The 22,388-nt window shown below is 33.7% G+C and overlaps 3 protein-coding genes across 3 annotated transcripts; all 3 read right to left on the bottom strand.

The window, feature by feature from the left end:
• Positions 1–631: 631 nt before the first annotated feature.
• LOC25493536 (histone H3.3) lies at positions 632–2,320 on the bottom strand. The gene is made up of 5 exons (XM_013602051.3): positions 2,167–2,320; positions 1,589–1,660; positions 1,410–1,486; positions 1,182–1,272; positions 632–1,086 (listed from the first exon to the last, which is right to left on the bottom strand). Exons 2-5 carry the CDS (start codon positions 1,658–1,660, stop codon positions 916–918), a joined length of 411 nt encoding a protein of 136 aa, XP_013457505.1. The 5' UTR covers positions 2,167–2,320; the 3' UTR covers positions 632–915.
• Positions 2,321–9,939: 7,619 nt separating this feature from the next.
• LOC11409321 (histone H3.3) lies at positions 9,940–11,704 on the bottom strand. Its single transcript, XM_024781930.2, has 5 exons — positions 11,552–11,704; positions 10,886–10,957; positions 10,713–10,789; positions 10,507–10,597; positions 9,940–10,394 (listed from the first exon to the last, which is right to left on the bottom strand). The coding sequence occupies exons 2-5, from the start codon at positions 10,955–10,957 to the stop codon at positions 10,224–10,226; spliced, it is 411 nt and encodes a 136-aa protein (XP_024637698.2). The 5' UTR covers positions 11,552–11,704; the 3' UTR covers positions 9,940–10,223.
• A 3,114-nt stretch (positions 11,705–14,818) lies between these two features.
• LOC11410447 (NADH dehydrogenase [ubiquinone] iron-sulfur protein 4, mitochondrial) lies at positions 14,819–20,191 on the bottom strand. Its single transcript, XM_003608486.4, has 5 exons — positions 19,955–20,191; positions 19,464–19,552; positions 18,740–18,869; positions 15,352–15,381; positions 14,819–15,213 (listed from the first exon to the last, which is right to left on the bottom strand). Exons 1-5 carry the CDS (start codon positions 20,102–20,104, stop codon positions 15,148–15,150), a joined length of 465 nt encoding a protein of 154 aa, XP_003608534.1. The 5' UTR covers positions 20,105–20,191; the 3' UTR covers positions 14,819–15,147.
• Between the last annotated feature and the right edge of the window lie 2,197 nt (positions 20,192–22,388).

Genomic DNA, 22,388 nt, shown 5'->3' with positions numbered 1-22,388 from the left:
AGAAAAGGAAAATGTGATAACCCGGATTCGAACCAGGGATTCATGTGCCATTAAACTGTATCGACCAAGACATACTGATATTGCATCATATGCATAATCTGCATTAAGCTACAAATGAGATTTTGCTTGACATTCAGTAGTTTTGAATTTTCCAAACATAAACATACAACTCGTTTCCTAATTTGTGAACGAAACATCGAATAGAAGTTTGTGTGTACTCATAATGAGTATAGGGATGAAAGTAAGGGTGAATTATACGTAAGTTTAATGGCATTGCATATGATTAACACCAAATATCCGAGAAAACTAATTTTCATGCTTTAATTAAATATATTCTTAGTATACAAATAATTTTGCATAATTTACACGGCAAGTCAAAAAAACTATCTACGAATGGTATTTATAAAAAAAAAAATGACAGAATAATCAAAAAAAATGCTTCTTCGCGGCTGTTGAGATGCATTAATAATTTAAAATAAAAGGGACACCGAATATAATAACAATATGCGAACAATTAGATTTATAAAACCAGCCATTTAAATTATTTATCAAACAGCATTTTAGATCGGCTTTTAGCTACTTCAAAGCAGATCACTTGTTTTAAAAAATTATTCCCAATTCCAAAAGAATATGCACAGAAGCTAGAAATACTAGATTAGATGGCAACAAAAGGTTGTCCACAAAATAGAATACAGAGTGGCTGCATACCCAGTAAAAACAAGAACATATAAAAGATCCAAAGTCATTGCAAGCAAATTACATCCCGAAAACTAAAATTCAGATAGCAGTATATTTCTATCACCACAATTAATCAAACTACGAATGAACGGTAATTCCCTATAAACTAAATCATTTCCAATAACAAAACACTATCAGCAGCCACCCATCTAAACAGCACCAAAAGCAGCATCCTCCTTAGGCACGCTCGCCACGGATCCTCCTTGCCAACTGGATGTCCTTGGGCATAATAGTAACTCGCTTGGCATGGATAGCGCACAAGTTAGTGTCCTCAAAGAGACCAACAAGATATGCCTCAGCAGCCTCTTGCAATGCAAGCACAGCATGACTCTGGAAACGAAGGTCAGTCTGCAACCGAAACCAAAATTATTAGAAACCACAACCTTAACTAAACTGATTGTGAACACAAATACACAATATCTCACACTTTAACTACACATTACCTTGAAGTCCTGAGCAATTTCACGAACCAACCTCTGGAAGGGGAGCTTCCTGATCAAGAGCTCAGTACTCTTCTGGTACTTCCTAATCTCACTGTTTTAAAATACCAATCCAAATGACAAATTATTAGAAACCAAACCAATTCAATTCAATTAAAGCAAATTGAAATCAAAACTGAACAGAACACATTGAATTACAACCCTAAAAGAAAATTTTCAACAGAAACTCACCGAAGAGCAACAGTTCCTGGGCGGTAACGATGTGGCTTCTTAACTCCACCAGTAGTTGGTGCAGACTTACGTGCAGCCTAAAGGTAACAGAAAAACAAGATAACATTAACATAAGATTCAACAGCCTTAATACAGATTAAAATCATTGTCTTTCTAATGATAATCAACTAAAAGCAAACCTTGGTTGCAAGTTGCTTCCTTGGTGCCTTTCCACCTGTTGACTTACGAGCAGTTTGCTTGGTACGTGCCATCTACTTAAAACCCAAACAAGATAATCAGAACAATTTCCCCTAAAATCATAGCTTAACCTAATAACTAAAACTTAATCTTCAACAAATAATCACAAGCAAATCAACCTAAAAATAAGATAAATTAGCCTAACTGAGCTTCAATTGCTACTTCTTTTTCCTAAAACATGGATGAATGTAACAAAAATACAATTTTTTGGTTTCTTCTCCTCCATAATCAAACATGAATATATGAAACCAGAAACAATTTTGATAAAAAGATATTGAACAATAGCATTCATTTATTCTAATATAAAATGCAACATAATAAACATTCGAATTAGAAAGGAAGAAAAACATGAAACCAGATACGTATACCGAATTCGTAAACCCTAATTTCGTAAATTGGAGATGAAAAATGAAAACGAAATCTAAAATAAGTTCAAATTCAGACAAAAATGGAAGCTTAAGATCAAAAACACAAAAGCTATAAACCCTGATTTCGTAAATTCAGAAGAAAAATAACGAACCTGGAAATTTTCGCTTTCTTCTTCTCTTCAGAAACTCGTTAGCTGAAATTTGGAGAAAAGAATATGAAACTTCGAAAGGCGAAGAAGTGAAGGCGTATATATATAGCGTGTCGGTAGAGATCCAACGGCTACGAGACACTATCCGTGTGCTTTCTCAGTTACGATCTGACGGTACATATTGTTTCTATTAATAGGGGCAACACTGGACAAGACCACAAACAACGATGTTTGGGTTATCGTGTTTCTAGAAAATGTCTTTTCATAGTTCATTCAATTTAGTTTCCCATACGATAAATCATTCACATATTCATCACTTTCACTTACCACATGGTTGTTATTACTATTAGACATGCAAAAGTTCACATCAGCACATATATCGTGGACATGTTAAATAATGTGGTGCTCATTGTTATACTACTAGGTGAAATTTGCATGTTAGTTTCGAGTCAGTTGTTTAGACAAACAAAGAGCATTTGAAATATACTTGGAAATTGCACACTCAAAAATAAAGGTGTTGTTTTAACGTGGCATTTACACTCAAAGGACATTCTCGAAGATCGTCAGAGCCGTGCTCGAAAAGGTGACTTATTTAATGGTATTTTAAGTATCTGAGTATGTTTTTGTTTTCACGTCTAAATGTGCACCGATCATGCGTTAATGTGATGCTATATTTTGTAGCTTCCTATTTTCATGGCAAAATTGCCTACGGACGCGATAATTTAGCTTTAAATGCAGACCCAAACAATGCATAAGTCATTCACATCCAAATAACTTCTTTATCTCTTTCAAAAAAAAAAAAAAACTTCTTTATCAGAAGCATGTAAGAGAGGTTTAGGAGTTGGTTACAACAAATACAAATAAGCGTAAAAGCCATCAAGAGTTTCAATTCAAAGGCAAGGGCAAACATGTAAAAGAAGGTTTTCAGTAGTTAGAAAGACATATGTCATACATGATTTTGCTATAAATAGGTGATTGGCTCTTCAAGTTAAAGAGTTATTTTTGTTTTGTAAATTTATCTACAAGAGAACGCATACGTTGACAAAATTGGTTGTTGCAAGTTTGAATACCATTTCCTTGTCACCTTTATGCATTTTTTATCATTAGTACTGATGTTCTTATATCTTTACAATTTATTCAACTTTGCACGTTTCTTGCATTTCAAACACAAACTTGAGACAATAAACCTATCCACATAGAACCTTTTATGGATCTAATAACTTAAGTCACAGATTAATCATGGAGTTCAATTGGCCTAAATTTTGATACTATTATGATCCCTCGATGACCCGAAAGGAATTGATGGATATTATTTCTCCCATAAATGTTGCATGTGTTTGGATGCCTCAATGATTTTATCATCTTGAGTGCAATTCTAGACTTTGAATTGTCACTCATATTTATATATATATGGGGCCAAATTTTGATACTATTATGATGCCTCGATGACCCGAAAGGAATTGATGGATATTATTTGTCCCATAAATGTTGCAAGTGTTTGGTAACCTCGGCGATTTTATCATCTTGAGTGCAATTCTAGACTTTGAATTGTCACTCATATATTATATGATATATGCGGCTAAATTTTGATACTATTATGATGTCTCGATGACCCGAAAGAAATTGAAGGATATTATTTGTCCCATAAATGTTAAGTGTTTGGATGCCTCAGTGATTTTATCATCTTGAGTGCAATTCTAGACTATTGAATTGTCACTCATATTATATGATATATTGGCCTAATTTTTGATACTATTATGATGCCTCGATGACCATAAAGGAATTGATGGATAATATTTGTCCCATAAATGTTGTAAGTGTTTGGATGCCTCGGTGATTTTATCATCTTGAGTGCAATTATAGACTTTGAAATTTCACTCATGTATTATATGATATATGCGGCTAAATTTTGATACTATTATGATGCTTCAATGACCCGAAAAGAATTGATGGATATTAATTATTTGTCCCGTAAATGTTGCAAGTGTTTGGATGCCTCGATGACCCTAAAGCAAACATTATGCCTTGTTGCCTTCAATGTGATATTGATATGAATTTTTATTCATTCATAATGCCCGATGACCCAAAAGAAATTAATGGATATTGTTTGTTTTAAAAATGTTGCAAGTGTTTGGATGCCTCGATGACCCTACAGGAAACACTATGAACAATTCAATTTTGTAAATGTTGGGATGCTTTGGTGATTTTATGATCATGAGTGCAAGTCTAGACTATGAATTGTCACTCATAAACTTTAAAACTATTATGATGCCTCAATGACCCGAAAGGAATTAATGGATATTATTTGTCCCGTAAATGTTGCAAGTGTGTATTTTGATGCATCAGTGACCCTAAAGCAAACATTATGCCTCGATGCCTAAAATGTGATATTGATATGAATTTTTATAGATTAATAAATGTCTCGATGACCGAAAGGAATTAATGGATATTATTTGTCTCATAACTGTTAAGTGTTTGGATGTCTCGGCCTTGTGCAATTCTAGACTATGAATTGTCACTCATATTATATGATATATGAGCCTAAATTTTGATACTATTATGATGCCTCGAAATGAATTGATGATTATTATTTGTCCCATAAATGTTGCCATTGTTTGGATGCCTCAGTGATTTTATCATCTTGAGTGCAATTCTAGACTTTGAATTGTCACTCATATATTATATGATATATGCTGCTAAATTTTGATACTATTATGATGCCTCGATGACCCGAAAGGAATTGATGGATAATATTTGTCCCATAAATGTTGCAAGTGTTTGGATGCCTCAGCGATTTTATCATCTTGAGTGCAAGTCTAGACTTTGAATTGTCACTCATATATTATATGATATATGCGGCTAAATTTTGATACTATTATGATGCCTCGATGACCCGAAAGAAATTGATGGATATTATTTGTCCCATAAATGTGGCAAATGTTTGGTTGCCTTGGTTATTTTATCATCTTGAGTGCAATTCTAGACTTTGAAATTTCACTCATGTGTTATATGATATATGCGGCTAAATTTTGATACTATTATGATATCTCAATGACCCGAAAGGAATTGATGGATATTATTTGTCCCGTAAATGTTGGAAGTGTTTGGATGCCTCGATGACCCTAAAGCAAACATTATGCCTTTTTGCCTTAAATGTGATATTGATATGAATTTTTATTCATTCATAAATGCCTCGATGACCCAAAAGAAATTAATGGATATTGTTTGTTTTAAAAATGTTACAAGTGCTTGGATGCCTCGATGACCCTAAAGGAAACACTGTGAACAATTCAATTTTGTAAATATTGGGATGCTTTGGTGATTTTATGATCTTGAGTACAAGTCTAGACTATGAATTGTCACTCATAAACTTTGAAACTATTATGATGTCTCAATGACCCGAAAGGAATTGATGGATATTATTTGTCCCGTAAATGTTGCAAGTTTGTATTTTGATGCATCGGTGACCCTAAAGCAAATATTATGCCTCGATGCCTAAAATGTGATATTGTTATGAATTTTTATACATTAATAAATGCCTCAATGACCGAAAGGACTTAATGGATATTATTTGTCCCATAACTGTTAAGTGTTTGGATGCCTCGACCTTGTGCAATTCTAGACTATGAATTGTCACTCATATTATATGATATATGGGCCTAAATTTTGATACTATTATGATGCCTCGATGACGCGAAAGGAATTGATGGATATTATTTATCACTCATATATTATATGATATATACGGCTAAATTTTGATACTATTATGATGCCTCGATGACTCAACTCGAAAGGAACTGTTGGATATTATTTGTCCCATAAATGTTGCAAGTGTTTGGGTGCCTCGGCGATTTTATCATCATGAGTGCAATTCTAGAATATGAATTGTCAGTCATATATTATATGATATATGTGGCTAAATTTTGAAACTATTATGATGCCTCGATGACCCGAAATGAATTGATGGATATTATTTTTCCAATAAATGTTAAGTGTTTGGATGCCTTTGTGATTTTATCATCTTGAGTGCAATTCTAGACTATGAATTGTCACTCATATTATATGATATATGGGCTTAAATTTTGATACTATTATGATGCCTCGATGACCCGAATGGAATTGATCGATATTATTTGTCCCGTAAATGTTGCACGGGTTTGGATGGCTCGATGACCCTAAAGCAAACATTATGCCTTGTTGCCTTAAATGTGATATTGATATGAATTTTTGTTCATTGATAATGTCTCGATGACCCAAAAGAAATTAATGGATATTGTTTGTTTTAAAAATGGTTCAAGTGCTTGGATGTCTGGATGACCCTAAAGGAAACACTATGAACAATTCAATTTTGTATATATTGGGATGCTTTGGTGATTTTATGATCTTGAGTGCAAGTCTAGACTATGAATTGTCATTCATAAACTTTAAAACTATTATGATGCCTCAATGACCCGAAAGGAATTAATGGATATTATTTGTCCCGTAAATGTTGCACGTGTGTATTTTGATGCATCTGTGACCCTAAAGCAAACATTATGCCTCGATGCCTAAAATGTGATATTGATATGAATTTTTATACATTAATAAATGCCTCGATGACCGAAAGGACTTAATGGATATTATTTGTCCCATAACTGTTAAGTGTTTGGATGCCTCAGCCTTGTGCAATTCTAGACTATGAATTGTCACTCGTATTATATGATATATAGGCCTAAATTTTAATACTATTATGATGCCTCGATGACTCGAAAGGAATTGATGGATATTATTTGTCACTCATATATTATATGATATATGCGGCTAAATTTTGATACTATTATGATGCCTCGATGACTCAACTCGAAAGGAACTGATGGATATTATTTGTCCCATAAATGTTGCAAGTGCTTGGATGCCTCGGTGATTTTATTATCTTGAGTGCAATTCTAGAATATGAATTGTCACTCATATATTATATGATATATGCGGCTAAATTTTGAAACTATTATGATGTCTCGATGACCCGAAAGGAATTGATGGATATTATTTTTCCAATAAATGTTATGTTTGGATGCCTCAGTGATTTTATCATCTTGAGTGCAATTTTAGACTATGAATTGTCACTCATATTATATGATATAGGGCTTAAATTTTGATACTATTATGATGCCTCGATGACCCGAAAGGAATTGATGGATATTATTTCTCCCGTAAATGTTGCAAGTGTTTGGATGTCTCGATGACCCTAAAGCAAACAGTATGCCTTGTTGCCTTAAATGTTCTATTGATATGAATTTTTATTCATTCATAATGCCTCGATGACCCATAAGAAATTAATGGATATTGTTTGTTTTAAAAATGTTGCAAGTGTTTGGATGCCTCGATGACCCTAAAGGAAACACTATGAACAATTCAATTTTGTAAATATTGGGATGCTTTGGTGATTTTATGATCTTGAGTGCAAGTCTAGACTATGAATTGTCACTCATAAACTTTAAAACTATTATGATGCCTCAATGACCCGAAAGGAATTGATGGATATTATTTGTCCCGTAAATGTTGCAAGTGTGTATTATGATGCATCGGTGACCCTAAAGCAAACATTATGCCTCGATGCCTAAAATGTGATATTGATATGAATTTTTATACATTAATAAATGTCTCGATGACCGAAAGGAATTAATGGATATTATTTGTTCCATAACTGTTAAAGTGTTTGGATGCCTCGGCCTTGTGCAATTCTAGACTATGAATTGTCACTCATATTATATGATATATGGGCCTAAATTTTGATACTATTATGATGCCTCGATGACTCGAAAGGAATTGATGGATATTATTTGTCACCCATATATTATATGATATATGCGGCTAAATTTTGATACTATTATGATGCCTCCATGACTCAACTCGAAAGGAACTGATGGATATTATTTGTCCCATAAATGTTGCAAGTGTTTGGGTGCCTCGGTGATTTTATCATCTTGAGTGCAATTTTAGAATATGAATTGTCACTCATATATTATATGATATATGTGGCTAAATTTTGAAACTATTATGATGCCTCGATGACCTGAAATGAATTGATGGATATTATTTTTCCAATAAATGTTAACTGTTTGGATGCCTCTGTGATTTTATCATCTTGAGTGCAATTCTAGACTATGAATTGTCACTCATATTATATGATATATGGGCGTAAATTTTGATACTATTATAATGTCTCGATGACCCGAAAGGAATTGATGGATATTATTTGTCCTGTAAATGTTGCAAGTGTTTGGATGCCTCGATGACTCTAAAGCAAACATTATGCCTTGTTGCCTTAAATGTGATATTGATATGAATATTTATTCATTCATAAATGCCTCGATGACCGAAAATAAATTAATGGATATTGTTTGTTTTAAAAATGTTACAAGTGCTTGGATGCCTCGATGACCCTAAAGGAAACACTGTGAACAATTCAATTTTGGGATGCTTTGGTGATTTTATGATCTTGAGTGCAAGTCTAGACTATGAATTGTCACTCATAAACTTTGAAACTATTATGATGTCTCAATGACCCGAAAGGAATTGATGGATATTATTTATCCCGTAAATGTTGCAAATTTGTTTTTTGATGCCTAAAATGTGATATTGATATGAATTTTTATACATTAATAAATGCCTCGATGACTGAAAGAAATTAATGGATATTATTTGTTCCATAACTGTTAAAATGTTTGGATGCCTCGGCCTTGTGCAATTCTAGACTATGAATTGTCACTCATATTATATGATATATGGGCCTAAATTTTGATACTATTATGATGCCTCGATGACTCGAAAGGAATTTATGGATATTATTTGTGCCATAAATGTTGCAATTGTTTGGATGCCTAAGTGATTTTATCATCTTGAGTGCAATTCTAGGCTTTGAATTGTTACTCATATATTATATGATATATGTGGCTAAATTTTGATACTATTATGATGCCTCGATGACTCAACTCAAAAGGAACTGATGGATATTATTTGTCCCATAAATGTTGCAAGTGTTTGGATGCCTCAGTGATTTTATCATCTTGAGTGCAATTCTAGACTTTGAATTGCCACTCATATATTATATGATATATGCGGCTAAATTTTGATACTATTATGATGCCTCGACAAATTGGCACATACAATCAGACAACACCTTCAACTCAAATTCAGAGTAAATTTTCTTACTATGCATTCTCCATGGGAAGCTACAAATGTGTTTCACAGCCAATCATAACATAACTTGCATACAAAACTTTTGGTACACAATTCATGTCTTACAAATAATTTATGCAAACGAGACATCCACCAGAGGCTCATTTACCTAGAGTTGAGTACATTATACGTCTTATACGTATACAAATGAAACATCCATTAAAGGTTGCATGTACCTAGAGTTAGTCTGAGTATTAAACCCTCAATAATTGATAAAGGGTAACTATTGCATTTCAGTTAATTCAGGCGTACATAATATTAGAGCATAGCATAATAGACACGGAAGGGGCATGTCAACAAAACTACATTGAGAATTTTAGAAATGAAAAAATATAACAAAAATGTTTCTTCCTAATTGAGAGACGGTTACCCTCTTTTATATAAAAAGATAAATAGAGATATCCGATCACCTATTTATAGCAAAATCACCTATTTATAGCAAAATCATTTAAACATTACGAAAACATTTTAAGATTAGTAGTATTTGTGAAGAGTGTCGCTACATCGCAGAGCAAATTCACGTGTTTTAAGAAAGTAGCTAATTCACAATTGCGAATATATGCACAAAAGCTAGAAATACTAGATTAGATGGCAACAATTAGTTGTCCATTACATTCCAAAGGCGGCTGCATACCCAAAATAAACGAGAAACATATAAAAGATCCAAAGTCATTGCAAGCAAATTACATCCCAAAAACTAAAATTCAGATAGCAGTATATTTCTATCACCACAATTAATCAAACTACGAATGAACGGTAATTCCCTATAAACTAAATCATTTCCAATAACAAAACACTATCAGCAGCCACCCATCTAAACAGCACCAAGCAAAGCATCCTCCTTAAGCGCGCTCACCACGGATCCTCCTTGCCAACTGGATGTCCTTGGGCATAATAGTAACTCGCTTGGCATGGATAGCACACAAGTTAGTGTCCTCAAAGAGACCAACAAGATATGCTTCAGCAGCCTCTTGCAATGCAAGCACAGCATGGCTCTGGAAACGAAGGTCAGTCTGCAAAAACAAGAACCAAAATTATCAGAAACAACCAAAACTACCAAAACTATTAACTAAGCTGATTATGAAAACAAAAGCACAAGTTCGCATATCAGCAATTACACATTACCTTGAAGTCCTGAGCAATTTCACGAACCAACCTCTGGAATGGGAGCTTCCTGATCAAGAGCTCAGTACTCTTCTGATACTTCCTAATCTCACTGTTTAAAACAACAATTCATATAACAACCATTAGAAACAGAACCCAATACAATTACTAACAAAAACAGAACACATTGAATCATAACCCTAGAGAAAATTTCACCAAAAACTCACCGAAGAGCAACAGTTCCAGGGCGGTAACGATGTGGTTTCTTAACCCCACCAGTAGTGGGTGCAGACTTACGTGCAGCCTAAAGGAAACACAAACACACAAAATTAACCAAATATTCAATCACCATAACACAAATAACAACCAATATTATGAATATGATGATTCAAAATCTCACCTTGGTTGCAAGTTGCTTCCTAGGTGCCTTTCCACCAGTAGACTTACGAGCAGTTTGCTTGGTACGTGCCATCTACATAAGCACAATCAACAACAGCTTTTAGATTATGAGTAAACAGAAAAACAAAACACAAAATTTTTCCCCTAAAATCTTGGCTTAACCTAATCTTCAATAATTGACAATCACAATGAGCAAATTAACCTAGCAATAATATGAATTACCCTATCATAATTTTAATTGTAGTTCTCTTTCCTATAACATGGATATAAGAAACCAAAACAACACAAGATCAACGAAACAAATCATCATATTTTTCTCCTTAATCAATTATGAATGTATGCAATTACAAGCAAATTATCGAAACCTAGGCCAGAAATAATTGAACAATAGCATAAACTAGAGAAGAAAAATCTAACAATAGCAGAAATAATTTGATTATAGCTATGTTCAACGTGAATTGTCAATAGCAGATATAATTGAACAATAGCTGGAATTGAATCAGAAAACGAACAATGAAACCAAATTCATAAACCCTAATTTCATAAATTGAAGAAGAAAATAGAAACTCAACCTAAGAACAATTCATATTGATACGAAAAATAAAGCTCAAAACGAAATAAGCTATAAACCCTAATTTCCTAGAAATTTTGAAAAAGAAAAACGAACCTGTAAATTTTGCTTTGTTCTTCTTCTCTTGAGGAAACTCGTTAGCTGAAACTTTCTAAACTTTGAAAGAAGAATACGTGAAGGTGTATATATATAGCGCGTTGGTAAGAGATCCAACGGTTACCAGATACTATCCGTGTGCTTTCTCTGTTAGGATCTGACGGTTTGTCATGTGGCGAGTTGTGTTTTCTCGATTTGAATGAACGGTTAAGATTCGATCTTAGCATGAGTTGCGGATTGTGAAATCTAGTTGTTTAGTTCCTATTGGTTGTTTTTATGCGGTACGGATCAAATAACTTTTCTTTATTCGCCCTTAATAAATTTTTCTTACCATATGTATAATTAGACATTTTGGTAAGGAAAAAAATAAAATACTAATTAGACCTTATAATAATTAAGGAGTAAATAGTCAATTTCCCCCTGAAATTGTAGGTTTCGTCAATTACCCTCCTGAATTTAACAAAACTTCAATTACCCCCTGAAATTGCATAACGTTAATCAATTTACCCCCTCCGTCAAATTTTTTTGTTAACTGTTTACGGTTATGATCAAATACCCCCCTAAAATTTTGCACTTATGTGCAAAATGCCCCATAAACTTGAAAATTTATATATATTTTTATCCTTAACTCAAAAGATATTAAAGGCAAACAAATTAACAATTGTTGATCATATAAATCTATATGGAATGTATGTTTATGCAGCTATTGGTCATATAAATCTTTATGGAAGATATGTTACTCTCATGTGTTTTAAATATATACATATATAGAAGACTTTTTTTTTACACAAGTTGGTAATTATGTTAGAGTATGCAGTCATAAAGTACACAAGTCTTTGATAATTGTGTGTCCATAAAGAAAATTCATAGGTTAATATCTGCAGAAGGAAGAAGAAACAAAGCTTAGGTTTGTGAATTTGCAACTTAATTAATGATATAATTTTTATAATGCAGGAAATATCATATCTATTAGCTGCAACATGTTAAATAGATTATGTCATAGACCTTCTGCATGAAGCCGGTAAATCACATGGTACTACAAAGTTATGTGATAGATATCAATTTTCTACTGCTATGGCATTCTTGTCTTTGTTTATTTCAACAGCTTGATATCTTTTTAATGTTTGATTTTTAGTTTTACCTTCTTTGTAAAAAAATTATTTTGGTCCTTGTTGATAAATATGAAATACGAATGAAAAGGCTCCACATGACAAAACCATGATTTCTTTGGCGTATATTCATTCATTTTCTTGTGAATAAAATTTTTATGACAATAGGTACAATATACTACTTGAAGAACTAAATGTATGATTTTTGGTAAGAAAAAAATCTAAATTTTTACATTTAGGGGGCATTTTGCACATAAGTGCAAAATTTCAGGGGGGTATTTGATCATAACCGTAAACAGTTAACAGAAAAATTTGATGGATGGGTAAATTGATTAACGTTGTGCAATTTCAGGAGGGTGATTGAAGTTTTGTTAATTTCGAGAGAGTAATTGACGAAACTTACAATTTCTGAGGGAAATTGACTATTTACTCAATAATTAAGTATCAAAATCGCTTTTTTTTTTTTAAGGGAAAAATCACTTTTTTATAATCCATTACAAATGCATCTTGATACCCAACCTTTGAACCAAGGACCTCAAAGTTGAGGCATATACCGCAAACCAAGAGGCCACTTGGAAGTAAGTATCCATTATAGATGCGCCTTTAATAAGTTTTTATTAAAGGTGTATTATGTGCATTATTCACGTAACTAGAATGACTATGATTGACTTAAGACTAGTGTGAAGGGAAGCTCATTCCTTTATTTTTGTTGTTATAGTCTTGTAGATTTGGTGTCATCAAAATCTTATATGATTGAATAATAAAAACTTGTTCATCACTCACCTCACCTCACCTCGAACATATGGATGAAACATTCTCCACTTGCTTCCCTTCAATCTCGAATGGCGCATCTATTGAGAGACTTATTAAGTGTAACGATAACAACCATTCCACCGTCATCCTCAACGAAGATGTAAGTTGTCTAAGGTCCCTTCTGGTTACTATTGTGTGTTAAGAAAAAATGCAGATTTTTATGTAAGTTGTCTATTATGAATACTTTAACTCCTAAGGAGAACAACAAATAAAAAGATTCAGGATCTCATTTGTTCGGGTTTAAATTTAGAATCTTCAACTTATTATCCCTTAACTCAAACTAATTGAACTTATTAAGTAAAATAGCTTGATGTTGCCAAAACAAGCTAGTTGGTTGGTTAATTTGCTTGACTTATGGAATTTCTCCATCATAAACAAGGCATGCTTAATGATGCTGAGTTGGAGTCTAAGGAATATAGACGATAGTGTTTGGTTCTAGTTTTTTGTGGTAAATAAATATGGCAAGCAAGGGATTCATTAGACCAACTTTTTTTTTGAAGAGTTATTAGACCAACTTTTAATTTCATATTCAAACACTTGTTTGGAAGAGTATTTTGCCAGATCTTTGAAACTACCGAGTATAGATATCTTACATGATATTTAAATGTTAATGTTAATAATTATCGTCATCTTTCAACACCCTCGTTCCTTTTTGCATCCTCTCTTTCGAGTGTTTCACTGTTGCTTTTTTTTTCTTTCAAATTTGACTTCTTGAGTTCTTGTACAAGGTCATTTTGTGGTATCAACAGTATTCATTTAAAAAAAAAAATCATTCCTTGTGGATCAAACTATGAAAATTAATATGGGATAATGGATTTTTTTATACTAGTCAATTCATCTCTAAGTTATGAAATTTAATGTGCTTTTGATTTTCTACTGAAACATATGCAGCACAAACGAGCAAAGTTAAGATATGAAAAAGATTGGTTGGATTCATTTTTTATGGTGGAATAATTTCGGATGCACCATTACACTGTTTCTTGACAAATTATCTTACATATAATCATTTTTCCTCAGCTTACTTTTATAATACTCAACCTTTTTGTTGTGCACGAGGGAGTGTAACTGGATTGGTGCAACGCCGAGGAAGAATAATTGCCATGTATGAGAAAAAACTGTATTTTCAATATACAAATTTCATCTGAATCTTTAATATTTAGATTACGATTTAACTCTCATCTCTCGCAATTAAACTCCTCTTGCTTAATATATATTCGCAATCTTGAACAACGACGAAAAAACTTGCAATGACGTATTATAGGATATAGACAAGCTTATCCATATGTAACAGAACAGATTGTTTATAAACAACATATCTGCACACATACATAAAAATAAGAGTAACTAATGTGAATGCAAGTGTCTCTTGCTGGTTAAATTCATTAAGTTCAGGCTGTCGAGTGTATTTCATAAAGCCTATAAAAATTATTACTCGTTTCCGGGGGGACTGCATATAATCAAGGAAGTTCCTAGGGTCCAAATTAATCATCAATAGATGCAGGTGAATAGTTATCTACATCACAAGGAAAGCTAAGGCAATGGCAAGTCAGAGTCCCATTTATTTTAATCAGAAATACACATTTTGACCTTTTCTTTCACACGAAAAGATGCAGAGAAAACTGCTTCACTAAGAAACTCGTGAAGATTAAACACATGAACAACACAAGCAGTAAATCACTGTTCAGCTTCAGCAGCCTTGGGTGGACCCTTCCATTTAAAGTTGTCTGCGTATAACTTAACCTGAAACCACGAGTTAAACGATTATTATCAATAAGGGTGCAAAGCAGGCACAAAAGAAGTGGTGAAAGGAACTGATAATAATGCCACTATCATTTAAATTACTAAAATCACAATGAAAACGGTGAATGATGTTCAAACCTTCAGCAATGGTGTGTGGTGCTTCTTGACCTGCAACAAGATCAACGCATTTGTTAATAAAGAACACAACACCAACAATAACAATAACCGCTGTTAGCATATCATGGATAATCTGTTAGAAACGGTTTCCATATGTTGTATATTTCATAATTTTGTTTTCTTATTTAATTAGAATTAAGTGTCATCTACTGCATCTTATCACAACAAATCAATCAGTTTCAGAGTCTTCAGCTTCTGTTCTTTCTTTCCTTTTGTACCTAAATCCTTATAATTTCAACATGGTATCAATGCATTACCATCCTTCATGCATCATATAATGGGTTATTAGTCATTACTTCAGTGCCTAATCTTCACTGGCATCTCCTCCATGCTCTGCCTTGTCTTTATTTGAATGCAAACCAACCCCAAACTTATGCTCTAGATGCAGCTTGAACTTACAAGTTCGAGCCCTGGATGCAGTCTAGACCCTCAATCCCCCGCCCGTTTCTATAATTCTATTCCAAATGCATCGAGTCATATCTGCTCCAGATGCAGTCCAGCTTCATCTCATTCACAAAACTACATATAGAGACTTACCAAGTGGGCTTTTCTGTTGAGAAGCCTAATGCTTGAAAATTGAAAAAAAATTAAATGACTGACAAGCACAGTTCAATAATAAACTCCCCCAATCATCTGAGAAACAAGGTCTGCTGATCCCAGTTCTATAGACTGTGATTTCAGGTTAAGGCCAATTCTAACATGCACAAGTACAATAAGTGTTGCATCATGCCTAATATATATTTACCATCGGATCAAAGAAATCCATCATATTTAATAGTCCACTCTCTACAATGAATCTTTTTCTCTCTTCCTATCCTACCAGAGTTTTTTCTTTATCTCTGACATCCATTTTACCTCCCCAGTCAAACTTTCCTTCTCACTTCAATGGGTTCTGTTAAAGCGGGATTAATGTAATCGAGTCTCCCCACTTTCAGTCAATGGGTTTGAAATTTAGTTTCAGGGTGTAAATTGTGAGAAAAACACCATTTAAATTTCTGTTGAGGATGAATTGTTGGAGAAACATGACCCTCCCTCACTTCCTCAGTTTCCTCTATTTGAACTAGTTTCACTGTGAAGAAGTGATATTTTTTGTGAGCAACGTGTTTTAGGATTTGGGCATGAAGTTATGAGTCTGTCTGAAGAAGATGCAAAAAGGGACGAGGAGGATGATGGACAAATATCAAGGACTCAGATGTTATCAAGTGGGGCAAACATTTGAGGAGGTGGGAGTACGTGAGAAGAAAATCCAGTGTGATGAGTTTATGATAGATTTCGTGAGCCTCTATATCATTCAATCGTAAAAAAAAAATTAAATAAATAAATAAATAAAATTGTGTACCAAGCACAACCAAACTAGCTTGTGCACAGTAGAAGTTCTCTTAAGTTAATATCCTAACTGAGTCTCGAGCAAGAGAATGTGAACCAATCCACTTGATAATAGTTTACTTTAATATGAACAGTTATGAATCATAACTAAAGCACTTTGAAGGCTTAGAAGACACAGTTATTTGTGACCTCATTCCACTTTGGAGGTTTACAATCTCATTCTTCGTTTAGGCTAGCGATTGTCGTCTGGTTGTTTGAAGTCACAACCAATTGAGATCTTTAGTCTTCCCATCTTACAATTTATCTAGCCTCTGCTTTATCCGAAAATAACTTAAAGCACAACTATTACTTAGATTAAAACACTTCACATCTATTGCACAGAAGTCATACAGTAAAGTTATTCGTCCAGTTCATTCTTTTCTAGAGCAATGCTGGCGTCAAATGCTAAAACAAACTCTCGTGATCACACTCTTATTAATTGGACCACGTCATCCATATTTCAAACAATTTATTTGGCCACTTGTTACTCAGTTTCGCATAACATTTTTATTTTTTTTACTTTGGATTTCACAGTTACGAAGCAGTAGCAATTTGAAGGGTCTTCTCCATCCAACCACCACCACTATCCACCATTCTTTCTAATTAAAACCACCATCAACAACCACTCAAGTTCAAATTTGCAACGTAAGATCAAATAATTATAAAATTAACAAAAAAATTAACAGGTTGCATAAACCAAAGACAAAGCCAATTTGCATCAATTCCGATGGTTTCATAAATTGAAAATCTTTGAGTGGCTTAAGAGTACAAGGACCTGCTGAAGAAACAACCTCTGCTACTTCCACAATGGGAATCATTGTTTCGAATTTCTTAGATGGGTGTTTCTTTCGTGGATTCCTCTCCTGGTGATGGTGGGGCTTCTTCATGGATTGGATTTGATTTGGGTAGTGAGGATCTTAGGTGGGGTTGGTAGTTTTTAAAGGAGTTATGGTTATGGGTTGTAGCTCTGCTGAAGCAATAACCCAGTTGATTTTTTATTTTATTTTTGGAATAGAATGGGAAAGAAGTTGAACCTAGAAAGGTGGGGATCTAGAGTCCAAGGACCTGCAGTCACACATGGATGACTAAAGACCCCGAGCAACCGTTGGCCTCTTTTTTCCAGGAACAAAGTCATACAAAAATTAAAAATACACCAACTGGTTAAGCCAGTTAACAAGTTATAAGGTCGTCGCAGTGTATACAGGCGTGTGCTAAAAAGTGAGTGTCTGCGCGTTTGTATTTAGCATTTCTGTCTTTTCTATTACTAGCATAGCATTGACATGAGAAAGTTATAAGGTCTCAAGCTTAAATCCTCGTCCCAGGCACTCTCTAACCTCGGCTTTTGTTTCATAAGTGCTGTAGTCTCATCCTAGTCCTAGATGCAGAATGAGCTCAGTCTTTGTCCAAGACATGCTCTACCTTGTCGTTATTTGAATGCAAACCAACTCCCAACTTATGTTCTAGATGCAGCTTGAGCTTACCAGTCCTAGTCCTGGAAGTAGTTTAAACCCATCTCAGGTCAAGTCTATCCCTCATCTGTTTCTATTCCAGATGCAATCTGGCCATATCTGTTACAGATGCAGGCTTGCGCATCTGGCTTCATCTCATGCAGAAAATAATAGACTTATAAATTGAACTTTTTTATTTAGCAGCCTAATACTTGAAATTTTAAACGAAATTAAATGACTAACAAACACAGTAGCCACAGTTCAATGATAAACTCTTCATATCAGTTGAGAAGCAAGATATGCTGATTCTTGTAAGTTAGACTGCTCGGACAATATTGAAACCCTCATTCTATAGATTGTGATTTTAAGTTAATATCCTAGGCGAGACATGAGCAAGAGAAGGTGAACCAATCCATCTGATAATGGTTTACTTTAATAAGCACAAGTATGAAATTATGAATCATAACTGGAGCACTTTGAAGGCTTAGAAAAACATAAAATTTTATGTGACCTATGTTTGAATGGCAAAAACATACCACGTATTCCCAACCATGTCTCTCTGCAAATTCCTTTGCCGCTTCTTCAGTATCAAAATCCAACGCAGAATCACCAACATGGGAATATGGGTCTCCGGTGGATGTCCACCCCATCAGTGGATTTTCCCACCTATAGACATATTAGTTCACAGTACAAATTAAACTATTATTAGGTATTACAAATTTAACAATAAGATCAGTTAAAGAATTAAAGTATAAATTCAGGATATTATACTGAAACAACTAGCAACTCCTTAAACTACTTAGAGATGCCCAGGAAGAATCATAACATATGTAAAATAACATAGTGATTAAAACTCTGAAAATTTCCACATGTGCAGGAAATGTAATGTCAATGATAGCATAAGTTCCGCTTTTATGAATGAATTTCGATAAGAAATTTGTCAAAAATCGAGATATATGGACAACAGGGAAATGCATCCTCTCCATTTTTTTTCTCTCAAATTTTCTTAAGTTTCAAATCTCAACTCTTCATTATTATAAATTTCAAAACTCTTCACCCATTATATTTCAATGATATAGATATTCCACATTATTTCCTAGTGTTTTTCCTACATGAGAGAATCCTAATCCAGACAACAGATATCCAGCGCAGAAACATCAAACTTGTTAGGGAAAAATAATAAATAATTCGAGTTCTAAAACTAGTAAAACAATATCTAAACAAGCAGTGAAAGAAAAATGATAAACAGAGAGAATTTACTTCTGGGTTGATAAGAAGTTGATCCTCCATCTTCCAACATTCCCAGATCCTTGTTGACCAGCAGTTCTAGCAGGTGAGTAAATCAAAACCTGCCATCACATTGCAAGTATAAGCTAAACGCCTAATTGAATTTCAATTGTTAACAGGTGTTTAACAGGTCAATTATTTTTTTGTCTTTAAATGAAGTGATAAACACCACCTAAAACTCACGCAGACAACTGCAAAGTCCCGGCTTGGAACCCGGGTGAAGGTGTCCAGCCTGACAATATCGGCATTGCCGGTTAAGCTAAGTCCATTACATAGGATCTAATGATGCATCAATTATTTTGCAAAATTTCAACAAAACAAAACTTCAATTGAATCTAAAACAATTATACTACATATAAAAAATAAAAACTTTTATTCTACCATAATAATGAAACAAATATAATAAAATTGGGGAATGAAAAACCGGAAGAAAAAAAAAAAACGAAAAATTTAAAGCATAATACCCTTCTACGAAGGTGTTCTTGTGGGATTCCAGAAACCAAACCGATCTCGCCGGGTTTGGACTCAACCAATGCATCAGTGGAGAACCGGCGGATGAGGGTGGCGCGTAGGGAACCACCGCGACTCGCCGTGCGTAGCAGGATGTTCGTCATCGTTTGATGGGAATTTTGATTCTGCGGAGGATGGTGCCAAAGACAAAATGAACCTCCCGAGCCTTTCTCGTTCGCTTTTGTTCCGATAAATTTTTAGCTTGGCCCTTTTACTTTTACATTTTACAAATTTTCCCTTTCTTAAGAGTGCTTTTTAAAATTTTAAATGGTAGCAATAATATATATTAAACATTATTATAATATATTAAAATTACTATAACCATAATATAACTCTCTCCGATCAACATTTCACTTTTTAAATTCCTTGTATAACTAATATATTTGATTTATATTACAAACCGAATATATTAGTTATTCAAAAAATCTAAAAAATCATTTTTTGTTTATAATAGAGTCTGAAGGGAGCATATTAAAAGAACGTCTTTGTATGAATGAAGGATTGTGTATTGTTAATAGGTTGATAATAAATAACATAAAAAAGTATATAACTAACAAATATGTTAGTGATTCTAAATTTAACTAAAATATGATATTTCATGATCAATTAATTATTCATCTTTTTCTAAAGTTCTAGGTCGGTCTTTGCTGGCCTTAAAATCATTGGAATGCACAACAAGTGTAATATGTCATATATAACTTGTAATGATACGGGCCTTAGAAGACAAACTAAAACATTATGGATTATCCACTAAGGAAATCGACTTTAAAAAGAGAAAATACACCCGATTGTGAAGTATGAATGAAGAGAATTTATGATGTGTCCATTTTAGCATAACAAAATGACATAGTGTAGAAACTGAAAACAACCCCAATGTCATCCCAAAAAACTAACACACCAACATATAAGGAGTTTATAAGCACTGACATGCTTCTAACACCAAGGAGCGTATATCAAATAAATATGTGTAAGTGGCTATCTTGATAATTTTTTACGGTGACAAACAACACATATCTAGTAACGACCTCAACAATCACTAGAGTGAAAATAGTAACAAGATTAAGTGTATATGAGTGCATATAATATATAAATAAGGGGTTCACCCCTAAGTATGATGACTTGTTATCCGTTTTCATATTCGTGTCAAGGTATGTCTTATCTTACTTTGGCATCATGGTGTCTTTGCAAGTACACCTTCCTCGCCTGAAGAAGGAGCGTATGACTAGAGATGTGAAGATTACATCATCGACTTTGATGATCCATTTTGTGTGTTCACGCGTGAACATTGACGCCCACTGTGGAGCCCTCAGTAAGATTTACCAATGCATTAGGATCCCATTATTATGCCGGTTACAAAATGTCTAACATGGTGACTCTAATGTCTAACATGGTGGATCCATAAACTAGAAATTCACCATTCAATAGGCAAGTCAACTGATACAAAAGTTTCCTTTATCGGTGTTTTCCATCTCCAAGAAGACACGAAGTAGAAGGTCCCAAAAACCATGACGCGTCACCGCCTCGATGACATTGTCATAAAGAACAAACACTAGATAACACCATGTATAATATGAAGGCCCACAAGAAGAAAATGGTCTTAATCAAGAAAAATAAAAAAAACAACGGAGTAGTTCATCCGCGAAAGACAACGACTATGATAACATAAAACTCCTTTCGAATTGCTTTATGATCTTTATGCAATGACTCATGTTGTTTATCTAATCAATATATTACCCATTCCTATTTTGCAAAATCAGACTCCTTTTGAAATGGTGTATGATAAACCTCTGACTTTTCTGTTTCTACCTTGGAACAACATTGTACTAAAATTGATCCACGAGCAATAAAATGGATCTTCTTGAGATTCAAATTTGGTACAAAAGGTTATCTTGTCTTTGATCTATCTACTAGATAAGTTTTCATTACAAGAAATGCTATTTTTTCATGAATCTACTTTTGCTTATGTTGAAATTATTGATTATTTTTCTTAGTATTGATTGTACAAATCCAAGATTATTCAATTTTTCTGTTCAATGACCTTGTTGATTCTGCATAATGCACCAAAACAAATTACACTAAACCCATCTCTAATCCTTGAACTTCAGACCTACCATAACTTGTGACCTTTCATCGTAAAATATTCTCAATCCTTACCAAAAACTAACTTTTGACACAACCAAACTCAGACGATCCACTAAAACTATAAAGGCTCTTAACTGTCTCTAAGATTTTCATTGTCATCGTGAAACTCAACTATCCTCTTATACACCCAATTTGATGTATCTTTTACACTTTGTACTATCTTATCATAAATTATTTCTATCTAATCTTCATTACACATTTTCCATTTCCAATGCTATTGAACGCAAACCTATAAGTAGGCTATCA

Source organism: Medicago truncatula, chromosome 4 (genome assembly GCF_003473485.1).
Source record: "Medicago truncatula cultivar Jemalong A17 chromosome 4, MtrunA17r5.0-ANR, whole genome shotgun sequence".
Classification (NCBI taxonomy): domain Eukaryota; kingdom Viridiplantae; phylum Streptophyta; class Magnoliopsida; order Fabales; family Fabaceae; genus Medicago; species Medicago truncatula.
This window is presented reverse-complemented; position numbering and strand designations above follow the sequence as displayed.